General features: G+C 33.1%; 2 protein-coding genes and 1 pseudogene across 2 annotated transcripts; 2 read left to right on the top strand and 1 right to left on the bottom strand.

The window, feature by feature from the left end:
* Positions 1-9: 9 nt before the first annotated feature.
* On the top strand, positions 10-11,920 carry LOC133705191 (uncharacterized; annotated as a pseudogene).
* A 3,049-nt stretch (positions 11,921-14,969) lies between these two features.
* LOC133705159 (serine/threonine-protein kinase PBL34-like) lies at positions 14,970-20,296 on the top strand. Its single transcript, XM_062130281.1, has 6 exons — positions 14,970-15,452; positions 17,033-17,367; positions 17,515-17,650; positions 18,371-18,507; positions 18,592-18,715; positions 19,557-20,296. Exons 1-6 carry the CDS (start codon positions 15,272-15,274, stop codon positions 20,075-20,077), a joined length of 1,434 nt encoding a protein of 477 aa, XP_061986265.1. The 5' UTR covers positions 14,970-15,271; the 3' UTR covers positions 20,078-20,296.
* A 167-nt stretch (positions 20,297-20,463) lies between these two features.
* Positions 20,464-23,019, bottom strand: LOC133705160 (2-oxoadipate dioxygenase/decarboxylase, chloroplastic). Its single transcript, XM_062130282.1, has 7 exons — positions 22,673-23,019; positions 22,419-22,583; positions 22,083-22,307; positions 21,855-21,976; positions 21,593-21,756; positions 20,962-21,116; positions 20,464-20,751 (listed from the first exon to the last, which is right to left on the bottom strand). Exons 1-7 carry the CDS (start codon positions 22,871-22,873, stop codon positions 20,653-20,655), a joined length of 1,131 nt encoding a protein of 376 aa, XP_061986266.1. The 5' UTR covers positions 22,874-23,019; the 3' UTR covers positions 20,464-20,652.
* Between the last annotated feature and the right edge of the window lie 3,770 nt (positions 23,020-26,789).

Genomic DNA, 26,789 nt, shown 5'->3' with positions numbered 1-26,789 from the left:
TTAATAATAATTAATAATTTAGAGATGAAGGAAAGCTAGCAAGGACAGGGCAGCTAGCCACAATCTTCGTTGTGGTTGGATCCATCCATCTGCGACTGCAATAAAGAGCGATCGATCGATCAGGTAATTATGACAATAACTAATCAACAATGTGTTGAATCCAATTCAATTCTTCCTTAATATTGCTTGTGATTACAGAGGAAATGAATTTTCTGCTGCGTCCTACCACTCAGCACGTGACTGTCAAAGAACAGGTTTCGGTTTCTGTTGATGTTGATGAATCTCCTGCTGCAGTTGCGACTCTGGAGGGTCTTATAGCCGAAGATGGTGATATGGCTGCTGCTATTGGTGGTGGAAATGCCTCTGTTGTTGATACAAAGAATGAATCATCACTTGTCCTGGAGAACCACTCTGATGTTTCTGAAGAAGAAGGATGGATCATTATCCCTTACGGTACTACAACCACTGACTTCATTTTCAATTAATTAATTATGCATTTGGAACATGTGCTGTTGATAGCCAATTACCCTCTTGTTGCTTGGGAAAATATAATAATAATCTGAGATTGTAGAGCATTTTGTTTTATCAGTGGTTCTTGGTTTTGATAGCAGCAATGGTTATTTGGAATGCGTCTTCTTAGATCACCATGCACTCGATCATCGGCGAACTTCACTGTTATTGAAATAGAGTTTTTGGTCTAAAGATGAAAGTTGGCTTTACCATGCTGCTAATTATTTAGCCAATGTTGCATCTCTGCCCATATTTAAAATTCAAGTGCATGGTGTGGGAAAATGGAAGCGATCTTCATATACTCTAAATCAGTAAAAAATGTTATCATTTTTTTTTCCCATAACTTATTTCTTTTAGGTTTTGATGACTTGGAGCTTCTGATTCTTAAAAAATTGAATCATGGTACCTTAGTAGCCTCTTGTTCTCATCACCTGTTATAATATATTTAGTATTTTGCTGTTTTGCCTGCTTCTAGTTCATATCGTTGGAACCTAATAATGTCCTAAGTGGCAATTCTAATTTGGAAAACCATTTGTTTCTGCTGTTCTGAAAAGCAGAAGTGCCCCCAAATGTCAAGGTTCGTTCTTTAATAGTGTTCCCACCAAACTTTATTACTGGTTCTAATATCGAATAAACTGCAAACAGGGAGATTTGAGATCCAAGTTTTTTTCCATAAAGCAGAATTTGCATTAAAGTTCGCTGAATATACATTATACAGTGGTCCTTGTCTAAGGATATGGGTGATTAGTAATTCTATATGTTATTTAATGCTTTTAATTTCCATCAACAACCTCTAGCTAGTTTAGGGGTTTGGTTTCTTTAAAGTTGTGTTTAGTTCCTTTGTCCGGCAAATTTACTTGTTTTCTTAGCTAATCAAATCTGAATATGTGACATCCTAGCATACTTTAGGAAGTGAGAACTATATTGTCCGCTATTTTAAGTTTCAACTATTTTTCATTTTTTATTTTTATGTTTAGAGTTTCAATTAATACTTATTCAGGGGTTTGCTGATGATCTTGGAAGGGAATTCCTCAAACTATTATTAGATGGGCAGGATTTAAGGCATTTTTTCCTGGATGCATGGTTCTTTTTGCACGGGATGTTGTGCTACTAACTAAGAGCCAAACTTCTTGCTTTTTGTTAACGAGACTGAATTGGAAAATTTCAGAGGATATTCTTTTTTTCCACAGAATTTGTTTCATCAAGAAAAGTACTGTGCTAGATTGATTCTCATATCTATCGCATTTTCTAGGAATCTGTTAATTGCTCTTTTATTTGCTTTATCATCTGACATGGCCATGTATCCGTGGCGTCAAGTCTAATAAAGTTGTGAAGCTTCATGCCCTAATATACTTGCACATCTTATTTCTTTTGTTTAATCTAAATAGGAAGGTAATGCCAGAATTATTCATCGAGTAAAAGAAAAAAAAATTATAGATCCTTTATAAAAAAATCAATATTGTAAGATATTTGTCGGCTGGTATCTAGTCGGAGTGTGATTTGGGTTGGTTTAGGTTGGAATCACCATCAGGAAGGTTGTATCACTTAGCCCTCATCCAACCCACCCCTTGAGATTTCTTTTTACTTCCACTATTTATTTGATGTATATTGTAATTACATGCATATATGATAGAAGAATAATGTATGAAGTCTCTCATCTACAAGAGGAGATGAGCATGGCAAGTGTCGCATGTGGGCGAGAGGCGTCGGGGGTTGTTGGGAGTCGTCACCTAGTTGTTTGGTTTAGGGTGCTAGGAAGCCCGGGTATACTGGTTTTATCAGAGATTCAAAGGATAAGGGACTGGTTGTGGCTAGAGAAGGTATTAGCACCCTTAACGCACCCATTTGAGGTAAACTGCTTTGTGTGGTTTAAAGGATTTGATGATTTTTTGATTGGTTGTCTATCTATAGCTTAGGATTGAAATTAAGGGCTTGTATACCCAAATAAATTCTTATGAAAAAGGTTTTTCATAATTTGTATATTATGGTAAAAAATACTCTTAATTAAAATTAGTGAATATTTAGAATAATTATGAGAATTTTCTGGTTAACTCCTCATATTTAAATATCAGCCTCGCTTGGAGGTTCAACATTTATACTATAATGTTTAACCATTAATTCTTATGAATTAAAAAATTGGTGATTATTGGAATATTAGCCAAATTCTCATGGATTCAATAAATTGATTATTAAATCCCAAAATGCATGCAAATATGTATTTTTGATTTTTCATATGGAAATTCTAAACAACATAATTTTTTATATTTTTGAGAGATTTGATCATATGCAACACACAAAAAGACTTCTTTTTTTGTATATTTGTAGGCTTCTTGGAATAAAAACTATCCAAAAAAAATTAAAAGAGGTCTTCCTAAACATATCCTTAAACCCAAATAAAAAAAACATCCAAACAAAGCCCGAAGGCAAATCTGAATTTTTTCTTTGACCCGGTCAGATGGACCCGACAGGGTTAACTCGACCGAGTTGACTCAGAAAGAAACCCAATAGAAAAACCAAAACTAAAACATATCAAACTTCGCAAAAACATAAAAACTTAAGAAAATTTCAGCCAAAACATATCAAACATAAAAAACAAAAGAAAATGAATAACATTCATTCCCATTTCATAAATGCAAACCTCAATCTAGACCAGATCTCACACAAAAGAGGACATGGTTTTGTTCGCCATCATGCATAGAACAAGAATTAGGGGTTTGTTTGCTTCAATGGTCAACAAATCCACATGATTTTGTTTAAATGAGTTTCGGTTCAAAATGGAAACCCTAGAATTAAAACCTGCTAAAACTTGTTATTGATGCATGAAATTCCTAGATTACTTACTAACAGTGGTGGACAAACCCGTGTGAATTGGGATTTAAACCGAACGAACTCTAAAACTAACACCTAAGACAAGATTCAATGGATGAATCTGCCAAAACCCAGAAAACAAACCCAGAATGACAATTTTTAGCCTCTAAAGCATGTTTTCCTTATTCCTACGGACCATATTATTGATGATGAATATAATTAAGGCCAAAGAAACAACAAAACAATACTAAAACTCAAAAAATGGATTGATTTTCAATCCCAAAAGCTACCAACTCAAAAACAAAAAACATCCTTGAACAAAATGAGCTTAAAAATCCAACCATTATCACTTCAAAGGCCAAACCAGCCACCCAGAAGCAGGGGCTATCTTTCATTAATAGAAGGTGCTCGGGGCTTTTTGCTGCTACTTTTGGCATCCATTAAATCAAAATACCATGCAATATAATGGAAAAAGGCAATCAACAACATATCAAGACATTCAAAACTTCGCATTGAACACAAGAAATCGATCTGGCAGGCCTTATGGACTCCACTTTTAAGGTTTGAATGTATATACCTTCTTAGCTTAGAAATCCCCTGAATCGATTCTTGGTATTTCCTTCCTTCCTTCTTATTTTCAAGCCTCCTTAGACAAGGTTGAACCTTCCAAATCCTCTTGGATGGAATCCTTGCACCTTAACCGAAGTTTCTTTCTTCTTCTTTCTTTTACTCTTTTCCTTCCCCTTTTTCTTGATGCCTTTGCTGCTCCTGAATCGCTTCCTTTTGTAGGTGGATTCAGGTCTTCTAGATGGGTTTGTTTGGGTTCTCACGGACTAAAACCTAGCTGGTTTTGGGTTTAGGTGGTTTTTTAGGAAACTTGGAGACCAAGGTGGGGTGTTTTCTGCCTTTAGATCTAGAGAGAAAGGTTTTATACCCTTGATCCACCTTCCAGGGGTTTCTAAGTGGTAGCACATGAAAAAGTTAGGTGGTTTTCTATAAATGGATGTCCTTGTCAAGGCTGACTGGGTTGATTACTTTCATAGCTTCGCTGGAGCAACTTTGACGTCAATGTTGCATGAGACCACTTGAACTTGGTAGAGGAGGTGCACACCTTTCGATCGGATCCATTCGTGCTTGATTTAAAGATTTGTAGCTCCACGTTCAAACGCTTGAAAGTGCTCACTCAAACAAAGTGATGATTGAAACTGTAATGTTGGATGACTAGGGATAAGATGTTGCTGAGATCAATGGAGAATATGGGATGTCAATGTTTGATTTTAAAGGCATGGGGTTGTAGAGGGGGTGTTTCTCAGTTGAATGATGGTGGTTGTAGCTTTCGGGGTGGTCAGAAACTTCACTTTCATTCGTCTAAAAGTACCTACTCGATTAGCCAAAAACTGAAGAAGAAGATGCATAGTATCTTGAACGACGCCGCTTTGACTAATTCCTATAGATTAGGGTTTTTTGATTTAGGATCTGGCAATTTTCAATTTGATCCCTATTCTTCCAATTTCATTTGATTTTACCCATAATTTCCCTCTAACTTCCTAATTTCATGCAATTGTGTTATTGCTAGATTCATTTGTCAGCCTCAATTTTGAGCGCCTTTTACAAGTTGATCCTTAGTCTTTGATTTGTTCAATTAGACCCCTAGATGACCACCAAACTTCCAAGTTTCTTTGATTTGACCTCCGATTTCTCTTGATTTCAGTCCTTGAAGTCGCCCGTGTTTTGCAAGTTGGTCTTTGGTTCACAAATTGTTCAATTAAGTCCCTATTTGCTCACCAGACTTTGAATTTTATGCAATTAAGCCCCTGATTTGACTAATTAAACTTTTCAAAATTCAGTTTTGGTCCCTAAACCTCATTTGTTTCAATTGACATCAAAATTGACTCTTAAAAGTTGATTTTCCTTGCAATTAAACCCTTAATAAATTTAATTGAACCTTTAAAAATTCAATTTGAATTTTTAAACACTTAAAGCATTTTTAGTGATGGGCCTCTTTGTCAATCAAAACCTTGGGTTGCTAATTTGGATATTTTGGTCTACCAACTTTCACTTAGTGTTCTTGTCTTCCATCATTAAACTTGGGCTGTTCTTTTTGAGCTTGCTTCAGGTTTATTTCCTTGTATGTATTTTATTTATTTATTATTATTATTATTATTATTGGTAATAAATGGGTAGCAACGGCAAGGAGAATGAATTGTCCTCCCACGGTATTGAAAAGAACAAAACAAAACATTGAGACGCTATTCTCTGGTCCCTTTGAACATGGTCAATTAAACACCTTGAAAGTGCCCTGATGCAAACCTCCATAAGGAGGTCAAATAATCTATTATGTCAATTTCCATAGCAGTTTCTCTGATCAAGCTTGATCCTTGGAGATTCTCAATTTTCCATCTTATTAGCTGATGCAAACAATTTCAAACATCATAAATTTCTACAAAATTTTACAATCCTTCCCTCCCTCACCCAAAATCTGTTTAGCGCATTCATATCATTTCCTCAGCTTTGCTGTGTTGTCCAAGACGTAATCTGATAAAGAATTTGTACCATACCTCCCATGCCACCAGGCAATTAGAATAAGTGATTTTGTGTTTCTCTACTACTATGTGGGCTTCTAAGTTCTAACCTGCATCAGAACTTTGGCCTCAAACAAATCAATTTTGTCCCTCAAGTTTTAGAAACTCTCAATCAAGTCTTTCCATTCATTTTTTGTCATGAATTCCTTCCAAATTGTACCTTTTTTGTAATAAATGATGTCGTTTTGTAGGGAACTTAATGTTTTCAGTTAAGGAATTCTAACAGAATGACCCATTTGATGAATCCAAATTATTTGGGAACAAATTTGATACAAAAAATTTGTTTGGGGGCAAAATTGATACTATCCCAATGGCTGGGGGTATATTTGAGGTTTGCCCTTTTTTGGTTCCAGTTTTTTTTTTATGCTTGTTTTTTATTCAATGACATGATTTCTCCATGTAGTTAAATAACTTTGTTGTGTTTTCTTCTATCATATTTAGCTTTTGATATGGTTTTGCAGGGGAACTTCTTGATGACTGGAAGAATGCACCAGATATACACTCATTACATTCCCTGGATAGGTCATTTGTTTTTCCTGTTACTATATATTTCTTAATCTGTTGATTCTTCCATTTTTATCATGTGTTGGTTACTATCCATTTGGGACATTCTATGTCCGTTATACACACCTCAAATCCATGTCTATTTTAGGTGAACAAGTTCATATTCTTGCAAGTTTATCAGCATACAAGCAGGATACGGAAATTATCACTCCATTTAAAGTTGCTGCAGTGATGTCTAAAAATGGAATAGGGCAAAGCCCTGAGAAACAAAATGGAGATTTGGAAGGCGGAAGTGATTTCGTAACTGTACAAGGGGAAGTAAGTTGTAACAGTCAAGTAATAGGCCTTAATGACAATGTTGCATCAAAACAGAAGACTGATCCACAGAAGGATATTTCTGCTAGTGAATCCTTTCTCAGAATAGAGGATTACAAAAGACAAACTGAAGTGTTATTGGAAATTTAAGAACTCCAATTTTTTTGTTAAGATTGCAGAGTTGGATGAACCACTTTGGTAAAAAAAAAAAAAAACTGTGCTTGACCCAGAATACTCTGAGATGGATAGTCAGAACAAATCACAAAGAACCAATAAAACTGCAGATAACACATTCCATCTTAGTGCTCTTATTGATAGAGGAAATTTTGATGCCAATGTCTCTGGTAGTGCCGCAAGAAATGGTGTTAGCTGTTGCTCTCTTTCTAATGGAGATATAGTGGTATGCAACCAAGAACCTCTATGCTTATAATTTTTTTTCCCATCTGATTTCCTTTTGAAAATTAGTGCAGACTTTGACTTTTATGCTCTTATTTCCCTGCTGGGTGCTTATAATTAATGCCAACACTTTGCAAGTTGCTTTTGTATACAAACAACACGCCAATTTAGCAATAGAGTTGCATTATGTTTGAAAATTCTGCTTTGATATGCTGGATTTGCAGTACTGAATAATAAATGGTCTATTAGAAGTTTTGAACTAGATGATTTATAAATAGCATATCGAATCTGTAAACTCATTTCTGCAGTTTGAACTGATCAAATTTTGTTTTGTTTTCTATGAGCTAGATAGAAAATGATCACTCCGTGCATTCAGCAATGCAATTTATTTTTCCAAAAGTATTGCAGTGAACATATATTTCTCTAAATATCAGTATTCTAGTCTATTTCTGGTATTAGATGCGTAATTTTTCTGGAGTCCATAATTGTGAAAGATTTTGCATGTTTCCCTAGTAGTTTAAGTCATGGTTTATAAACTGAATGTCTGTGGGGTATTTCTGTAGAATCAACAAAATATTTTAAGTGGTGCAGTTTATTTGCTAATATATGGAAAAAGGTTATTAAAACAGTATTTTAAGCCTAATAATCACATTGCTTTTACTTATTTTGCGTGCAATTTTTTTTGGTTGATGTTCATCTGAAAGCCAGCATTCAGCTCCCATATAGTTGGTCCGGCCCCATTTGATATTGTGGTAATACCTTGCTTTTGAAAATTTTTGAATTTTTTTTAGCTTCAAATTAAATTTTTTTTATGTGTGTTTTTGGATCATTTTAATGTGTTAGTCAAAAGTAAATTTAAAAAAAATATATTATTTTAATATATTTTTAAACAAAAATCACTTTAAAAAACAATCTTCACCACACTTCCAAACAAACTTACGTTTCTTTGTTTGGAAGGGTGTTGGTGCTTGTACAAGTTAATGTCGGTGTACATTTTTTCAGAGACCCGATCATTGAGATTCTTCAATTTGAGAAATATCAGGAGAGAAATTGGTTTCCTGAGAACCAGGAGAACTTAAATTGCAGTAATTATGACCCATGTAGAGAACTATTGAAATTGTTGCTTCATGTGGATAACACCTTATCTTCTACTGTTTGCTCATTACCTCCTCCTCGGTTAAGTTCCAATTCTGGATTTGGATCCGCATCACAGAAGTCTTCCTCTTCTGTTTCTCAGCTTTTCTCTCATTTTAGAAGTTACTCCATGTCATCACTGCCTCAAAATTCTGCTCCACCTCCGCAACCTGTTAAAGCCCAAAGCTCTAATTCCAACTTTGACCTTGAAGATTGGGATCAGTAATCATCTCAGAAGTTATGGAAAAGTCAAAAACATGAAGAGCGCTTATCATTCCGGGGCGTGTCATTAGAGAGAGAGAGGTTTTCTGTTTGCTGTGGGTTGCAAGGCATCTACGTTCCAGGAAGGAGATGGTGGAGGAAACTTGAAATAATTCAACCTGTAAAATCCATTCTTTTGCTGCTGACTGCAATACGGATGACCTTCTTTGTGTTCAGATAAAGGTGTGCATCAAGAATTTTACCGTGCCAAATTTTGTAATGTGTTCATATATTTGGTGCCAAATCCCACCAATACTAATAAATCTAAAAGTTATTTTGCAGAACATTTCTCCAGAACATATACCGGATATTGTGGTATACATAGATACTATAACTATTGTTTTCGAGGAAGCCTCAAAGAATGGACTTCCTTCATCATTACCACTTGCATGCACTGAAGCTGGAAATGACCACAGTTTGCCAAATCTAGCCCTCAGGTGATTGTTATTCTAGGTATCATTATGTACTCTTATTTGTTGGTTCAACTGCATTTGCCAAGGTTAATCCAGTTTGCTTACACTTTTGGGGGGTGGTTTGTACATCTTTGATAATGTTCTTGAGTTGATTGGACAATCTGGCTTTACTTTGGGAAAAGTCCTTTTCTATACACAAGAAAGATAAATTTATTTCTCGTTTGCTTTCTCATCCAATTTACTTGTTCATTCTCACTCCTTTGGCTCAATCATCCTGGATTAGGCTGAAGCTTGCTTCTATCTCTCGGTGGGTGCTTAGTGAGCGATTCAATGACAATTTATGGCTTAATTAATATTTGTTTTGAAATTGTTGGAGTGATGCGTGACAATGCTTCTGGTTCATGTTTTTGACTTGAGCTAGTAGTCTCCCAGCAGCCTGAGAATCATCATCTACAAAAACTTCATAATGCCCTTTTCTGATATATATTGAGAAGGAAAAAAGCATAAGATCATGCTGTTAATTCTCAGTTTTATGTGGAAAAGAAGAGAAAACGAGCAAAGGCAGAAAAGAGATTGATTGCAATTGTATGCTGCTATTCATGTGTGTGATATATGGAATGATCAAGTAAAATTATGAATGAAACTTTTTCAGTACATTTCTTTGAATTTACAGAAGTTACCTATTTTTACTATTATTCTGGATCATAACCATAGAATTCTTAGTAAATTTTGAATTATAAGTGCATACATGGAACACTCAAAAGAGTGTTAGCTATATTGACTGGTATCTTGTATAACTTCATTGGGGGAAACAATCTTGATTCATGAGTTTCATTCTTTACCATGAGCTTATTTAAGTTTTTTCCATGGCAGGAGAGGTGAGGAGCACTCATTCATTCTCAAACCAGCATCTTCTGAAAAGGATTCCAAGGTTCACAAAAAAAGGCTATCCCCATCATGCGGTCTTCATCTTGTACGAAATATTGTGGAAGGAAGAAGTGCGTTGAATGCTGATCAGCATGCAATCATGGTATCATGTCGCTCTAACTACACTGCTATTCATTATTTTTGTGGTTTGCTTCACCATCTAAACTATTTGAAGTGCTTGTTTATTTACTTTCACCAACCTTTTGTTTCATGCTTTGTGTTGAATGTAGAGTCAAGGCTGTATTTTAAGCAGCCAACTAGTTGGCGACCAAATATCTCAAGGGATCTTTTGATCTCTGTTGCGTCTGAAATGTCGGGACAATCTTCTGGACCAATGGGAAAGTCTCTCAGCTTCCTGTTCAGGTTGTTCTTCTTTTGCATTTTTTTCACTTTGTTTAAAATGTTTTTTTTTTCTCATCTTCTGAAGCTGTTGTCAAATTCCCATTTAGCACTACAGGCTTCTAATTTGACATCTGAAGATCTAACTCTGACGGTGCCTGCCTCACTTACTTCACCTCCATCAGTGGGATCCTTGACTTCTAATCTCATCCTTGGTTTGTCCGAGTCTGCAGGTATAATAACTGGTGAGAAATATGGCTCTGCAGTGCAGGCACTGTCCTCTGTGACTACCATGTCAGAGAATATGAAATGGAATAGTGATGGTGGAGTTCAGTCTGTTTCTTTTATCGAACAGTCTTCTCCCATATCTGATGTTATTTCGAGTACAGGCTTGGGTTGCACGCATCTGTGGCTGCAGAGTAGAGTTCCATTAGGGTAATGTATATCTCACTCTTAAGCTCATTTCTTTATTGGACTCTGATCTGGACATATTTTTACAACTTTGGTGATTATACAGATGTGTTCCTGTTCAATCTACGACTACCATCAAGCTTGAGCTTCTTCCTTTGACTGATGGGATAATTTCCCTCGACACTTTACAGATAGATGTTAAGGAGAAAGGTATCATCAACTTACATATATCGTGGATTTCATAAATTTTTTGGATTGTATAAAATAGGTTTGTTCTTTTTTTCTTCTGCTGTCAAAAGCTGAACCCTTTCATTAACTATAAATGAATTCTCATTTACTTGATTTTTTTTTTCCAGAAAAAACTTGACCAATTTTGACAAATACTGCCACCCTCTCCTTTAAAAGCTGAACCATTCAATTATTATACTGAATTCTCATTTTTTTTTATAAAAAAATGTTGATCAATATTGATGCAAACTGCCATCCTCTTCCTTTATAATAGGCATAGAAGGATATCTCTTGCAAGAATGTCTTCTGATATTTTTCTGAGAAAGTAAAAAATTCTATATTTAAACTGCATGCTCCAAGTGGTCTTCTGCGTAATGTATGCCCTCTTGCTCTCAAATGCTGAATTTTCTTGTGTATAACTTGTCTGCTCTCACCATCTCTTCAAATAAAACATGAAAGCTAATGCCATCCTGTAATGTTATTGAATGTTTTGGGAATTGAAGATGATTCTCCACGTTTGGGTCATTGACAAAATGCATAAGCATGCATATTTATCAGTGTTGATCCTGAAGGTCGCCGTATTTGACTGGCCTTGTTTGTTATTCACCTTACCTTGGCTTTCAGATATAAGAGCTGCTGGCATCATATTGGAGTAGAATTGTTGTCATCTGTTGCTTATGTTCACTATTGGAGTTGACTGCGATAATTGCTCGTATTCAATCTGTGTACTGCTATAATCTACATGCTGGCAGGTTCTGCTTCTATCAAGATCTACACTTCTTGTGGGCAACTACTTCTTTTTGTGCAGGTCTAACCTGTATTCCTGAGCACGCCCTGAAGATAAATGCAACTTCCAGCATTTCCACAAGGATCATCTAGGATTGAAGATGTATTTGTTAATTTCCATTGCTTACCAGAGTTTATCTTCAACCATGTGAAGAGATTTAGAGGGCTGTACTCTTTGTAGATAAATCGAATTGTGTATTATATTCTTTCAGAAACCTTGTTTACTACTAATACAAAAGGGGTGCACTGAAATTTTCCGGGGAAAGGAGGATTTCCTTCAAATGAATGTTATTGTATTATTCGTCATTTTAGCTTTTTTTCTCATCAAGAAAAAATTTTAATAATGTTTTTTATTTTAAAATATATTAAAATATTTTTTTAATTTTTAATATTAATACATCAAGATAAAGATATTTAAAAAATCAATTTAAAGCTTTTTCACATTTATAAATGAATGTTATTGTATTATTCATCATTTTAGCTTTTTTTCTCATTGAGAAAAAAATAAAATTTGTAAAAAAAAATAAAAAATAAAATGGTAAATCATGATAGATGAGAGATACTAAGCGGTGGGACTTGAATGTCAAGCTCCATCGATATTTAACGTGTAAAAGTAAACGAAAGGATGTGATTCAGTAACAGAGTTTAATAAAAGGGGTCAAATTAAGAATATTAACTAATAAGGGCCCTCGTTAAAAAAGTGAAAAGACAAGGATGTTCGTGCCAGTTAACCAATGGTTGTCAATATCATCCCATCCGATCCCATCCGATCCGGTATGTCCGAGTTTTATATTAGTTAAAAAAAACAGAATAAATATTCATATATTTTATATTATATAAAATCTCATTTTATAACGTCCTCGAGTCGCTCTGCCAATCATTCCATTTCAACAGTTAAAGATAGACTTTTTCACCATTGTAATATCTATCAAATTTTATCTAACAAAATTATCTACAAATTTTATTGAATCTTATTTCTTGATGTTTGTGAAAATTAATCTACTGGTTGGAATAATATTATCCTCTTTCCTTTTAAATGAACATAGATACTTGTAAAGCAATTCAAGCACCTGTCACTATCTTTTATTTATTTATTTATTTATTGTAAAAAACATTAAAAGATATGTTTTCTTTTACTGTAGATAGTTGTTAGTGTGTTTAGGAGTGTGGTTGCGTTGCTTTTTAAAGTGTTTTTTACTTAAAAATATATCAAAATAATATTTTTTTTTTTTATTTTTTAAAAATTATTTTTGATATCAGCGCATCAAAATAATCTAAAAACATAAAAAATTTTAATTTGAAGCAAATAAAAAAATTATAATAAAAAAATTATAATTTTTTTCAAAAACGCTTTTGAAACGCAAAAAGAAACATTGGGTGATTTGATTATAATTTATTATTTATTTATAATTTAACACACCATACATTTATTATTTATTTATTAATAATTTATTTTGGTCCTTTAAATTTTATTTTGGGTGATTTGATTATAATTGAAGACCAATTGTTTTTTTATTTCTTAAACAAGGATGAAATTGAAAAAAGAGGGATCAAAATAAAAACGACGCCAAACATGGGTGACATGCTAGGGATTTCATGAAAAATACATTTAAGCTCTCAATCTTTAAATATAACTTAATTTATACAATTTAGATCCCTTTAAATTTCAAAAAATCACTCTTTGTACAAAAATTTATCCATATAATCTTTCACTACAGGTTAAAAGAAAAGAGGGAGAAATAGGTCACTAGATTTTTATGATGGGAGAAAGTCATTATTCAAGTCATTTCCGACCATCAAAATAGATTTTTTTGGCTTTCATACAATGAGATAGGTTTGATGGTGGTGTTTTAAAACATTAATATTGCTTCAAAAAAAAACAAATATAAATCAAGGGAGATAAATCTAATCTAGTTTGATTTTGAGTTTTTGTGTTTTTTGGTTTGACGGGTTGTTTGTAGGTGTTCAAAGGGTGCTAATGAAGTTTTTTAGGTTGAAATAGTTTTATAAAAAGTTTTTAGAGCAAATAAAATATTGTTACTATTTTTTCAGCCAATATAATGGTGGTTGGAATCTGGACCTATAGACAACATATCATCTGTGTATTTTCTTACAATATGAACAAATAACAGGTTGTTCGTTCATTAGAGTATGTTGGGCAGTGTGGTAAAGGTTGCTTTCCAAATAATTTTTCATGCTGAAATGTATGCATGATATTTTTTTTATTTTTAAAAAATTATTTTTGAAATTAGCATAGAAAAAAAATTTTCATTTTTTGGAAACGCGGTTTGCACAGCGTTCCCAAACAGTTTCTTAAAAAATAATAAGAAAATATTTTATTATTATTTTATTCAATCAATTTAATATTTATAATATATGCAATATCACATAATATTTTTTTTATTCAATCAATTTAATATGTGTATCTATTTTTATTATCGTTTGATTTAATAAAAAAAATATTTTAATAAAAAAATTTAGCAAATACAATCGGGTAAATGTCTTGTCTCGTGAAATTAAACATATTGATTTACATGTTTATTTTATTTTTCTAGTTTTATTTTTAATTATCGTTAATGATTATTTTTTTTCACTTATTAATATATTTATTTTTTGATTTATTTGATTACAAGTATGCATAGATTTTTTAAATTGTGCTTAAAAGTTTTTTATCTATAAAAATACGTTGGAAGAACTTGCATGTATAATTAATTTTTTTTAAAAAAATTATCTAATCCGTGGTAAAACATGGATCAAATAACTAGTTCTTTTTATAATAAATAATGATGCAATAACATTACATTACATGTATATATTTTTACTTAATTAACTAAGATTTTTATACGAACTAGAATAACAAATTCATCAATCATTATTATTTTTATAGAACAGTGAAATAAATGAATCTTTTCTATTATCTTTGAAACAACCTTGTAATTAACAAATTCATCAATCATAATTATTTTTATAAAACAGTGAAATAAATGAACATTTTTGATCATCTTTGAAACAACCTTGTAATTAACTGGTTATGTTACTTTTCAAAGTATTTTTTATTTAAAAATATATTAAAATAATATTTTTTATTTTTTTAAATTTTTTTATATTAATATATCAAAATAACATGAAAATATTAAAAAGATATTAATTTAAAATGAAAAAATAAAAAAAATTTAATTTTTTTTAAAAACGTTTCTGAAATCAAAAAACAAAAGGCCGTAAATTGGATGGAGGGATACTTCGAGATAAGTAAGAATAAAAATAGTAAGGTGGGCACATTATGAAAATATAAAGAGTAAAAGGACTAAATGTACAATTAATCCTCCGTGCTATTATCGAGAGAGCAGCGGACATTTCCTGGTCTTAACTGATTAGAAATATGAAAAATAGAAGACCAAACCATGTTGTTGTCTGTCTCAATGGTTTCCACAGTTTGATTATTTTTAAAAATCTTTAAAAAGGGGCTATCAATTTTTATGTACCTGACGTGATCTAGCCCTTCTTTTCTCCTTTTTCAATTGGGTTTGTGGGTATTGAAGAGAAATTGCTAAATTTGAAACCTTTTTTTTTTGGATGTGGCAAGTGGTGGGATTTGGGGTGTTGGTTTGATGAAAAGTGGGTTTTGGAATTTAGGGTTTTTGAAGAGGAAAGGAGAGGATGGGTTTAGGCAGTGAAGAAGGTAAAGTGAAGTCTTCTTGGGATGTGTGCAAATCAAAGGAGAGGAAGAAGAAAGATGGTACAAAGGCGGGATGTTGGGTCAAGTTAAGGCTTGTTGGGAGCTGCATTTCGTCAAGATCCAAAGTTGACAGCTCTGTTAGTGGGACTAGTACCCATTTTGGTAATTCCGATTTCTCTTCACTTCAATTTTTTTTTGGGGTTTGATCAATGTGGATTATTTGTTTTAGTTCAATCAGTTTGTCAGTTAAGATTGGCATGGTTTCCTTCCTGGGATGTTTGTTCAACCAAGAATGGTTTTGCAACCGAATGTTTAGTTTCTATGTGCGTGCGTGTGTGCATAACAGTGACTTTAAAAGGAACTAGCAACAGCTATTTTCACTGCTTGCACCATTTACAAGCTGCATGAATACCGAAGCCTGACTTGGCTGTGAGATCCATTGACAGGGTGAAGGTTTTTCTATGAAAACTTGGAGTCCTTAGATTTTGCAGAAACTACTTCAGGTCATGCTAGACATAAGTTGTTTTCTTTCCCGCAGTTTATCGCAAACATGCAGAATTACTATTTGGAGAGTCATCTCTAACAGTTTTTTGTTTATTTTATATCCGCTAGCTTGGGGAAGCCGTTATTTTTAGTTCAAGCGGAAAATAAAGGAGGGGAATTTTTCCATGTTGGTACTGGACTGAGTCATTCATTTACTTGATGGACTTGATGTTTTTGGTTAGATTTGGTTCTTTAATTTCTTTTTACCTTGGTGTTCTGGTCAGAGCTTTGCAATAAATGCTTGGTATCATGATTTCCTTGTTAGTTTTTTTATTATAACAATTATGTTCCTCGTTTCCAAAAGCAGGCTTGACCAAAGTCTTAACCTTTTAGTGATGTAGATAATCTGATTTAAGTTTATCGAAGTTGCTTTTTTTTTTTTCCATCTTAGAAATGATTTTTTTCTTATTTGTTGAAAACATTGCCTTAGTTCGAATCAGCTTCAATCCCATATTAGTGTTGAAAAGATGTGTATAGTTCATGGCTTTGGCAGAAAGTAGGACCAGCTGTTTCATCAGTTTATTTGAAACAAACTCCTTCAAATGATTGCAGCCATTTCCAGAATCTCAGGAAAATGGCAGTGAGTTTGGAATAATCATTAGTGTGCTGGTGATGGTAGCATGACTGATGAGTTGGTAGGTGTGTAATGGAAACATTCTAGTGGTGATAATAGTGGTAAAGATTGGGTTGCTGAGCTGCCCAATGGATTTAAGGAAAATTTTACCAGGTGAAGGACAGATACTTTGGTTTCAAAGGCACCTGCGATAGGGGCTGTGTGAGGTTGGAAGAGTGACTATCATGGTTAGTTTAAATAGCAGAATGTGGGAATCTATGATTTGTGTATGTGGAGAGTTCAAGTTAAAAGAAACCACGATTATCATTACAAGGATATATGGTATTACCGTGTAGTTTCATTTTTGTTGAATATAAATGTACATGCTGCACTGTAGTTTATGCTTCAATTTTTTTCTTATTTACCATTTTAATTATGATCTGGGTTGGGTGTCTCATCTCTTTGTCAAACCTGCACACGGTGGCATGCAGTTTAGCATTTCATTGAAAAGCTGGTGTGCTTGTATCCAGAAGGGCTTGTAGCGCACGGTGCTTTATTTGTCTATTTCATTGTTATGATTATCATCCCTTAAGATTTCATTTTACAGTAGTCTGTATTCTAATAGTGTAAGTTTGTGAATCAACAGAAAGTAAATCCATAAATGATACAAGCACAGACCAACCAGCTGTTCCTGTTGTCTCATCGTCAACCACAAGCAACACAGAAAGTAATTCATCCCTTTCCAAACTTGAAGAGGAGCTTAAAGTTGCTTCTCGACTGCGGAAGTTCACATTTAATGATCTCAAGCTGGCAACTCGAAATTTTAGACCTGAGAGTCTTCTTGGTGAAGGTGGCTTTGGTTGTGTTTTCAAGGGATGGATTGAAGAAAATGGAACTGCTCCGGTGAAACCTGGTACTGGCCTTACCGTTGCTGTTAAAACCCTTAATCATGATGGGCTCCAGGGTCATAAAGAATGGCTGGTACCAGACTTTCCTAATCTATTTACTTCACATATAAAAGTTCACTATCATATTTTCCATGCCTTTTCATTTTCAATAATTTTGTTTCCAAATCGTTTGGATTTCTTACTCCTAGGTTTGCTTTTAATTGTTGGATCTGTGTGGCAGGCTGAAGTAAATTACCTTGGTGATCTTGTTCATCCTAACCTGGTTAAACTGATTGGTTACTGCATTGAAGATGATCAAAGGCTGCTAGTTTACGAGTTCATGCCTCGAGGAAGCTTGGAGAACCACCTATTTCGACGTATGCAACCACCTTTTGCTTTTCTTGTTGGCCCTTTTTTCTCTCCCTTAAAAAAAATTATGGTTTCTAGTATGAAAGTAATTTAAAATGTGCGGTGAAAAATTATTCTCTCTACCCTTTTTCTCTACAGTAATGGACTTTTCCAGAATAGAAATTACAAAAGCATTTACATAAAATAGCTGGGGACATCAGATAAGCAATGCTTGCACTGGAGATTGGTTGTGTGTATTTATGTGTATGCATGAACATATCTCTATTTATCAGTGGATGCTTGTATGTAAATATGAATCTTTTGTGTATTAGTATTATTCTATAGAGACTGGATGTGTTTATGTTGGATGACGGTTTTTGCAGAAGTGAATCAAATCCATGCTAGATCGTTGGTGATGAAGCTCAGGATGAGCTGTGAAAATTTTGAATTCTGTCACGTTTACCTAAGGCCACAAAGTTATTGAAAGTTGTAGCAAATCATCAAACTTGTATCAGATTTCTCTAGATTTTTATCAAACAGCCAAGTTTAACAATGAAATAGTAACACAATGAAACAGCTGAATTTTATAAAATGGAGCTGTTTTATTACCACTCTTTCATATATATGATTTTGATACGCAGATGCTTTTTCTTACATGGCTAGAGTTGTATTGACATTGCCAGGTTTTGCTGTGTTGCGCAATTTGCTTATTAAACATCATTCATTTTTTATGGAAATTTTATATGCAGGGTCCCTACCTCTTCCATGGTCTATAAGAATGAAAATCGCTCTTGGTGCTGCCAAAGGTCTTGCCTTTCTTCATGAAGAAGCTGAAAGGCCAGTGATTTATCGTGATTTCAAAACCTCCAATATATTATTAGATGCGGTACATAATATAACTATAGCAATATTTTTCCTCTTCCTCCTCTTCACTTAATTGGTGCATCCTACTAATCAAATTCTGTATCAGGATTACAATGCCAAGCTTTCTGATTTTGGACTTGCCAAAGATGCTCCTGAGGGAGATAAGACCCATGTATCAACCCGGGTGATGGGAACTTATGGTTATGCAGCCCCAGAGTATGTAATGACCGGTAAGCATGATTTTCTCTTAATCCCTCAGTCATTTTCTCATCCTAATTTGATGAAAGACTTATTCTTTTCCCTAAAAGCCTAGATAAGCATATCTAGCTTTCTTTTTAACCCTAATTGCCTGCGTTACAGGCATATTCCAGTTGGCTCTGGGAAAAACTTAAAGCTTTTCTGCATGAATTAGGAGGATAGATTTTGTATCTGTTCTCTGCATGTACCAAAGTGTTTATATTAGGATTCTGTATCTGTTCAGTGCCTGAGTTGAATCAAACTCCATGCGAGGCTGACAAAACTGGCTGGGGGGGGATTTGGTGTAAAGGGAGGGAGGGAAGGGGAGGATTTTGAAAGGTGCATGCCCCTCATATAATAAGAACTATCAACCCTCAAATTGGGAGTCGAAAGCAGTAAAAAATCCAACTCAATCTCTCTATTCTTAAATAACAAAACACCCTTAATTTAAAATTAGAAAGGAACTACATTCCCCTCATTAAAGATATCCTCTTCATCAGTTATCTCTGGTCCCCCTTCCCCTCTCCTAGACTGACACATTTGAACCAGAGAAGGGCATTTAATCCTACCGTTCCTTCTCTGTACCTTTACAAATCCTTCTGTCCTTGTTTAGGTAAATTTTTTTATATTCTAGATAATAGGTAAAAATGACAGACAATATTGGATTTGCATGTATCTGTAGTAGGCATCCGATTGTATGCAGTCCATTAGTCTGATGTGCCTCCAGGTAGTCAGTTCAGTTCATATTAGGTAGGAAAGGTTCGCAACATTCTTCTGCTGCTGCATGTGATCATCATTACATCAAGGCTAAACAGGCTAAAACACTTCTGTCAGGACATCTTACATCAAGGAGCGACGTCTACAGTTTTGGTGTGGTCTTGCTTGAAATGATAACCGGCAGGAGATCCATGGATAAGAACCGTCCTAATGGAGAGCATAATCTTGTTGAGTGGGCGAGGCCATATCTAGGAGAGAGAAGAAGATTCTACCGGCTGATAGACCCTCGACTTCAAGGTCACTTTTCAATAAAAGGAGCCCAGAAAGCTGCACAGCTGGCTGCTCATTGCCTTAGCAGGGATCCCAAAGCCAGGCCTCTAATGAGTGAAGTGGTCGACACATTGAAGCCTCTGCCCAACCTCAAGGACATGGCAAGCTCATCGTATTATTTCCAGACCATGCAAGGTGACCGGGTTGGGTCTAGCCCAAATGCCAAAAATGGTGTCCGCTCACAGGCTGGATTGTTATCTCGGAATGGGCACCAACAAAGGAGTTTTTCAATACCACATGGTCCCCATGCTTCTCCTTTCCACCATCAATATCCCCACCAATCTCCAAAACCCAGTGGCAAACCATAGCACAGGATCAGTGAAGTATCTGCTTCTTTTAGCTGCCTCTTTTCATTCATTTCTTTTTTCACCCTTTTCTTACTATAGATGTATTTTCTGTGAAAGCATTTGTTCTTGTACAACTGAGAAGGCAATGGAGGAACATGTCCTTATATGTTGTATTTAGAATGATGACCATCCTTCACACACGGGATAATGATGAGGCTTATGGCGCAAAATGTTAGTCGATTGCCCTCTACAGTCCAGAAAATGTTAAGGAATATTAGGTCCTGTCTGATTAAATCTTTTTCATAACTCGATCGGAAAAATCCGATTGGGATTGTTTCCATGTTCCATAATAACTCGACGTTATTCAGCCGGACAGGTATAAATTGCCTCTTTCAATCAACAAAAAATGGTGAGAAGGGTGGTTAAAAGATTATAGCATGTTACAACAAACGTCCAATAATATAGGTATTGTGAATAAAGTTTATTCATGTACTGTGAGTCATGATATATGTACTTATGTAAGGATCTCAGCCTTGAAGACCACTTCTTAAGTAACTTCTAGCGATCATTCTTTGTCGTCTAAATAGTGATTCATCTCACCCAGTTCGCCTTGTCAATTGCTCTTTGGATGTGCTCTCAAAAATCTTATCTGCATTTCCAACCTCAAACCCATCTCGCCTGTGAAACTCCTTGACCTGTTGAAGATGGTGATAGAAGTTACTACCTCGTAATTGAGCATAAAGGAAACAATTCATTTCTTGACAGTCAGATTAATGAGGATCTTGATGTCTATCAATCAGACTGCTCTGGTAACAATCCTCGATATGGCAGTGATCTCAATAGGCTTGGGAGAATCTAAGTGAAGGAAAATATCATTTCAAGGAGAACACAAGGGAATCCTTTACCTCTTCCTTGCGTAGATTTTTATATTGTGGCAACACAAGGCGTTCGGCAAACTCTATGTATGAGCAGGGAACTGATTCAGTGAAGCCATCAGAAAACTTGAAAGAGATTGAGTCGGCTACAGTTGAGCTTTGAAGCAGGAGACCATCAGGGCTCACTAGCAGTTGAGGAAAAGAAATCATTTAATTATTATCAAACCTCTCAGAGAAGGAGTATGCAATTCGAAACCAATTATAAATAACTAGTACAGTAACTAGAACAACATACTATACTTGATCTATGACAATAAGAGTATAGATGAAGTCACTCCACAATCTCTGAGAAAGACCATTATTTATGGTCCCTTGGCAGGCAGTGCTAAAACAAATTCAAAAGTAGCTGAGATGCATGGGAAGCAGGAAAAAAAAATGAAGTTGCTAAAATTTCTAGTATTGGATTGAGGTCATAGTTATAGAAACCAAACAAAACATCTCTTAATCCATTCAGGTGAAGTTTTATTTGAACAGGAAATCTAGTACTAAACATTCACCCATAATTATTATCAGCAGCACTAGACAAGATAATTTCCTACAATTTTAGCTTACAAGAAAACTAGCACGGGGACGCAAGATTAAAAAAAAAGAGTTACCAAACCTTTGAGAGCACCCCCTTCAGAATTCAGTTTGAATCCATTCTCTTGGAGGAACTGGTTGAGGGCTCTGATATTTGTCAAGTGAGTTTTCAGGCGATGAGTGGAAATAGTGACATGGTTGAGTGCATAACCATTGACAAGTGTCCAGGCAGCATATTCACTCTCCCTAGGCATCAAAAAAAATATATAACAGCACCAGTTAAAACACAAATCTTGTATTGAGAAAAGAAAATTGAAGTACAAGTCAAAAGATTAAATTACTACTTTGCCAATTGCTGAAAGTCAGAAAAGAAGGGCTTCTTCCATGTTAACGACCCCAGAGCACTAGCAAGAGTTGCATGCTTGTATCCACTGCCTGATGTTTCTATGTATTTTTCAATAATTTCCTAACACATGAAGTTAATTAAATCTTCAGTCTACACAGAAGAGGATGGATTAATATAATTAATGATACAATGAAGTACCAACCATCACTTGATTAGCACTACTCACTTGAGCTTGTGGACTTAATTGATCAACGAGAAGCTCTGATATAAAAATTCTTGGCAAAGGGCCATTAACACCACTGCCAGTGGCAGCATCCTCATGCGGGAGGCCACTGGGAGGTGAAAACCACAGAGCTTTCAACTTTTTTGCAGGAAATCTCAGCTCCTCCTGTTGTTTATACCCATAATCCAGGAAGAAACTTGCCATGGACTCAATCCCATGACCCTTCACCTATAATGATAATAATAATAATACTAATAAGTCAAATCAAATTAAAAAAAATTATCAAAATCAATTAGTTTCTTTTCAAGTTTTATGTAATTTACAAAAAAAAATAGATACCCCAAAGGTCCTGAAAGCAAGATGATCATAGCAGATATGGTCAGCATCATCAACCGACTTAACCAAGTCTAGTATAGCTTTTGCTGTTGGATTTCTCTTCAAATAAACCCTTTCCATGCTTCCTAATACACTCCTCATCAACAATAATGATTCTTCTTCATGTCCCTGTCATTTTTTTTTGAATAAATAAATAAATTAATTAACTCTATCGATTTAATCAATCTGTCCAGTTTGATTATTAATCAATCAATCACCTGAGATCTGGAAATCTGATGATCAACTTTAGATCTTGAGGCATGAACGGTGGTGGTGAAGAGATTCCGACTTCCGGTCACGGGAAATGATTTTTTCTTCCATGAGATTATGGAAAAGTGAGGATTGATCGTTGATAAGTACAGTGAGGGCATCTTCTCCGTCATCGTTGTTGAGTACAGTGAGAGCATCTTCGTCGTCATCGTTGAATTTAGTTTCTCCGACGAGAATGGCTTTTGTTTTTCGGTCCGAAGGTTTTTTTTTTCCTGATAGGCTTTTCTTCTTTTGGTATAGACGAGGATGGCGATCTCACTCCAAAAAGCGCAAACGTGCCTACTGGCACACTATTTTTAATTTTCGATTGTTATATTATTTTATTTTAAAATTTACCATAACATACCTCATGCCTCATGGGCATAACACCCGGATCAGACCGATAATATTTTTTTTCAAAAATGATATTATAGGTTATTTGGGATTTTTTAAATTGAATCTAATTAAAAAAATTAATGAGATTTCTTGTTTAAAATATTTTCTAGTGTTAAAAATATTAATCTTTAAAATTGTTATAAAAGTAAATTAGAGACCAATTTCTCTTATTTACTATACTAAAAAAAAATTAATGTTAAAACTAGTTTTTTAAAAAATATTTATTTTTTAGAGATATTTTAAAAAATAAAATGAATTCAGTTTTTATCAATTATAGTAAATAATTAATTACAAATAGCCAATAAAAAATAAAAATAAAAATAAAAAATAGATTAATTTGTATCAATCTACCAAGTTAATCTAAAAATAATTAACTAAAAATTAAGGTAAAAATAGATGAAATCTGAAATAACCAAACTCAATTTTCAAGATTATGTTCACATGTAATACAAAAGAAAAGATCTTGAAATATCAGATGGAGGAATGTGAGAAAAGATCCGTCAATCCTAATGTCGATTATTTGATTAATGCTTTCTTGTACAGTACTTAATTGTCAATTGTGGGGTCTTTAAGTTTTATTTGTTTTGTGAATTGAGTAGTTAATTGATTTTTTCAATTAAAATTATACATATACATAATATTAAATTTAAATATAAAATATGAAGAAATTATGCTAATATATAAAAACACAACATTAGAGATGCTTTTCTTTTTTATATCAAATTAGGTCTTTATACCTCGAACAAGATTTACACTTTGCGGGTCCGCAACCATCAATATTAGTTAATAAAGGGAATCAAATTAGATATAACATAAGGAGTATATCTCTCAGTTTTCATTCACTTTACCAACTTAGTCATCCATGAAGGCAAGAAAAAATGATAATTTTATTCTATTTATTTGATATTTAATATTATTCAATCTAAAAAAATTAAATTTTTATATGATTTAATTTAAAATGAATAAAATTTCACTCGAGTGGGGCTGTGTTTCACTCATATTATTATCCGATCTGATTATTTTTAACTTTTTTATGTTATAATTTTAATTTTTAATATTATGTATGGATTTTTAATCTTTTGACTTGTAGATTTTTATGGTTTTATGCACTTTGTTTTCTATGCTTTGGTTTTATTTTTGTAAAATCAAGTTTTTTTTAAAGGATTGGGTTGGTTACATTGTGGCATTATTAAGTATAAAAAAAGTTAACTTTGAGAAGTAGTTTAATTGGTCAGGTCTTGGATTTTATTTTCAATGATCACGAGTTTATATCTTTTTAAAGTTATTAAAGACTTACATATTCATTAACTTTAAAATATATAAAATTAATTAAAACACTAATAAAAAAATTGCCTATTTGATCCTCCGTTGGAAGGGGAAGGGAGGTCATAGGTTAGAAATTATTGCCTTCCCAGATTCAAGAGGCAAGCACTAAAAATCTGCCACGTAGCATTAAAATAAAGAGTTGAGCTTTAATAAAATCATTCCATATGTTGTCACATTAAGAGGTCGACAAAAGGGAGACTTCTTTACCGACAATGATAACCATAATACATAGATAATGACACGTATGGATAAGGATATCGTTATCACAACTAGAATCAATCTATTATTAACAATACTCTAAAAACGGGGAAAGGACTTAGCTTTCCCCACGTCTTTTCTTTTCTTATGATTGACTTTTTTTAAAAAAAAATTGTATGTTTTTTAAAAAATTATTTTTACTGATTTTTTTATGATTTTTTTTCCCAAAATGATCAATTTCAGTTTTTTTTATATTGAGCTATTTGAAAATTTAGCTTTGTAGTTTTTTAATAAAAAAACATTATAGATTACTATAGTATTTTTCCCATATGTTTTTTCTTTTGGTACAATATTTCTTCACATATTTTTTTTAAGATTATCTTTGTTGAATTTATTTTTTTTAATATTGAAGCTGGTTAAGAATTTAGCTTTAACTTTCCCCACATGTTTTTTCTTTATTTCTTTATTTTTATTTTGCTTTTTTTCCTTCAAAATTGTCTTTTTGTTGTTGTTTTTTTTCAGAATTATTTTTGTTAATTTTATTTTTTTAATATTAAGCTGATTGAGAATTTAGCTTTGTAGTTTTTTCTTTAAAACACTGTTAATTGCTACAATGTTTTTCCATATAGTTTTTTTTTTCTTTGTTTTTTTCCAGAATTGTCTTTGTCAATTTTAGTTTTTTTATATTAAGCGAGTTGATAATATAACTTTGTAGTTTTTTTCTTGAAAAAAAAAACATTGAATTACTACAGTGTTTTTCCATATGATTTTTTCTTGCTACAGTGTTTCCCCACATATCTTTTTATCAATTTTTTTTTCAAAATTATCTTTGTCGAATTTATTTTTTCATACTGAGCTGGTTGAAAATTTAGTTTTGTAATTTTTTTCTTTAAAACAACGTTGATTGCTAAAGTGTTTCCCCACATGATTTTTTTTGTTATAATTTTTTTCAAATTTATTTTTATTGATTTTATTATTTTTAATATTGAGCTGATTGAAAATTACAACTGTAGATTTTCTCATGAAACACTATAGATTACTATGGTGTTTTTCTGCATAGTTTTTTTTTTCCTTTTTGTTTTTTTTATGATTTTTTTTCAAAATTATCTTTATTGATTTAATTTTTTTTAATATTGAGTTGGTTAAGAATTACAATTGTATATTTCTTCACAAAACACTATAGATTGCTGCAGTATTTCCCTACATGATTTTTTTTCCTTTTGTTTTTTATGATTTTTTTTTAAATTATCTGTCTATTTTATTTTTTTAAATATTTAGCTGGTTGAGAATTTAGCTTTATACTTTAATTTTTCTTGAAAACATTATGGATTGTAATAGTATTCCTCCATATAATTTTTTAAAAACAATTTTTTAATTTTTTTTACAAATCCATGACAACGCACAAGCCCGCTATAAGACCGCGGCAACGCGCAGGCATAGCAACTAGTATTATATAATTGTTGTTGGATAAGTTCTTAAAGGGTTTAGTATATTGTTTACTCACTCTATAGTGTTCATTGATGGATTCAAATTTTTTTAAAATGTCTTAAAAATATCCAATGGTTTCAAGAAGAAAAAAAAAATAGAACTTCTGGAAACCAACTAAGATGATCCAATTAATTCTACAAGTCTAAAAGTAATCTGAATAATTAAAAGAAACATAATTTGACTTAAGAAATTCCCGAACAATTTTTATTAAATCTTTTTTAAAAAAAAACAACAGCATATTAAATCAATTCAAGTAAACTCAAATTAACAGTATAATCTACAACTTGAATCATGGATCATAATGACCTCATAGAAAATAAATAAAAAAATATTTTAAAACTCAATTCTCAATCAACATAACATTCAAAAGATAAAATTAAAAAAAAAAAAAACAAAATCAACCTGCTAAACTTAGATCATGCAACCGAGAACCTGATAGAAAAAAATTCAAAATAAATTATAAAGATCAATTCTCAATCTATCCAATATTAAATGACAAAAAACAAATTAATAAAAAAAGTTTACCAAGTTAATCTGTCAAGACTTAAATCATAAGACTCAAACAACTCCATAGAAAATAAATCAAAAAAATTTATTCTCTAATAAATCTAATATTAAAAAATAAAATTAAAAAATAAATTAATTTTTTCTTAAAAAAAAAATTGACACTAAAGATAT

The sequence above is a fragment of the Populus nigra genome, chromosome 10 (genome assembly GCF_951802175.1).
Source record: "Populus nigra chromosome 10, ddPopNigr1.1, whole genome shotgun sequence".
NCBI classification, from domain to species: domain Eukaryota; kingdom Viridiplantae; phylum Streptophyta; class Magnoliopsida; order Malpighiales; family Salicaceae; genus Populus; species Populus nigra.
Note: the sequence above shows the minus strand (reverse complement) of the source record. Positions and strands in the feature narration are given on the sequence as shown.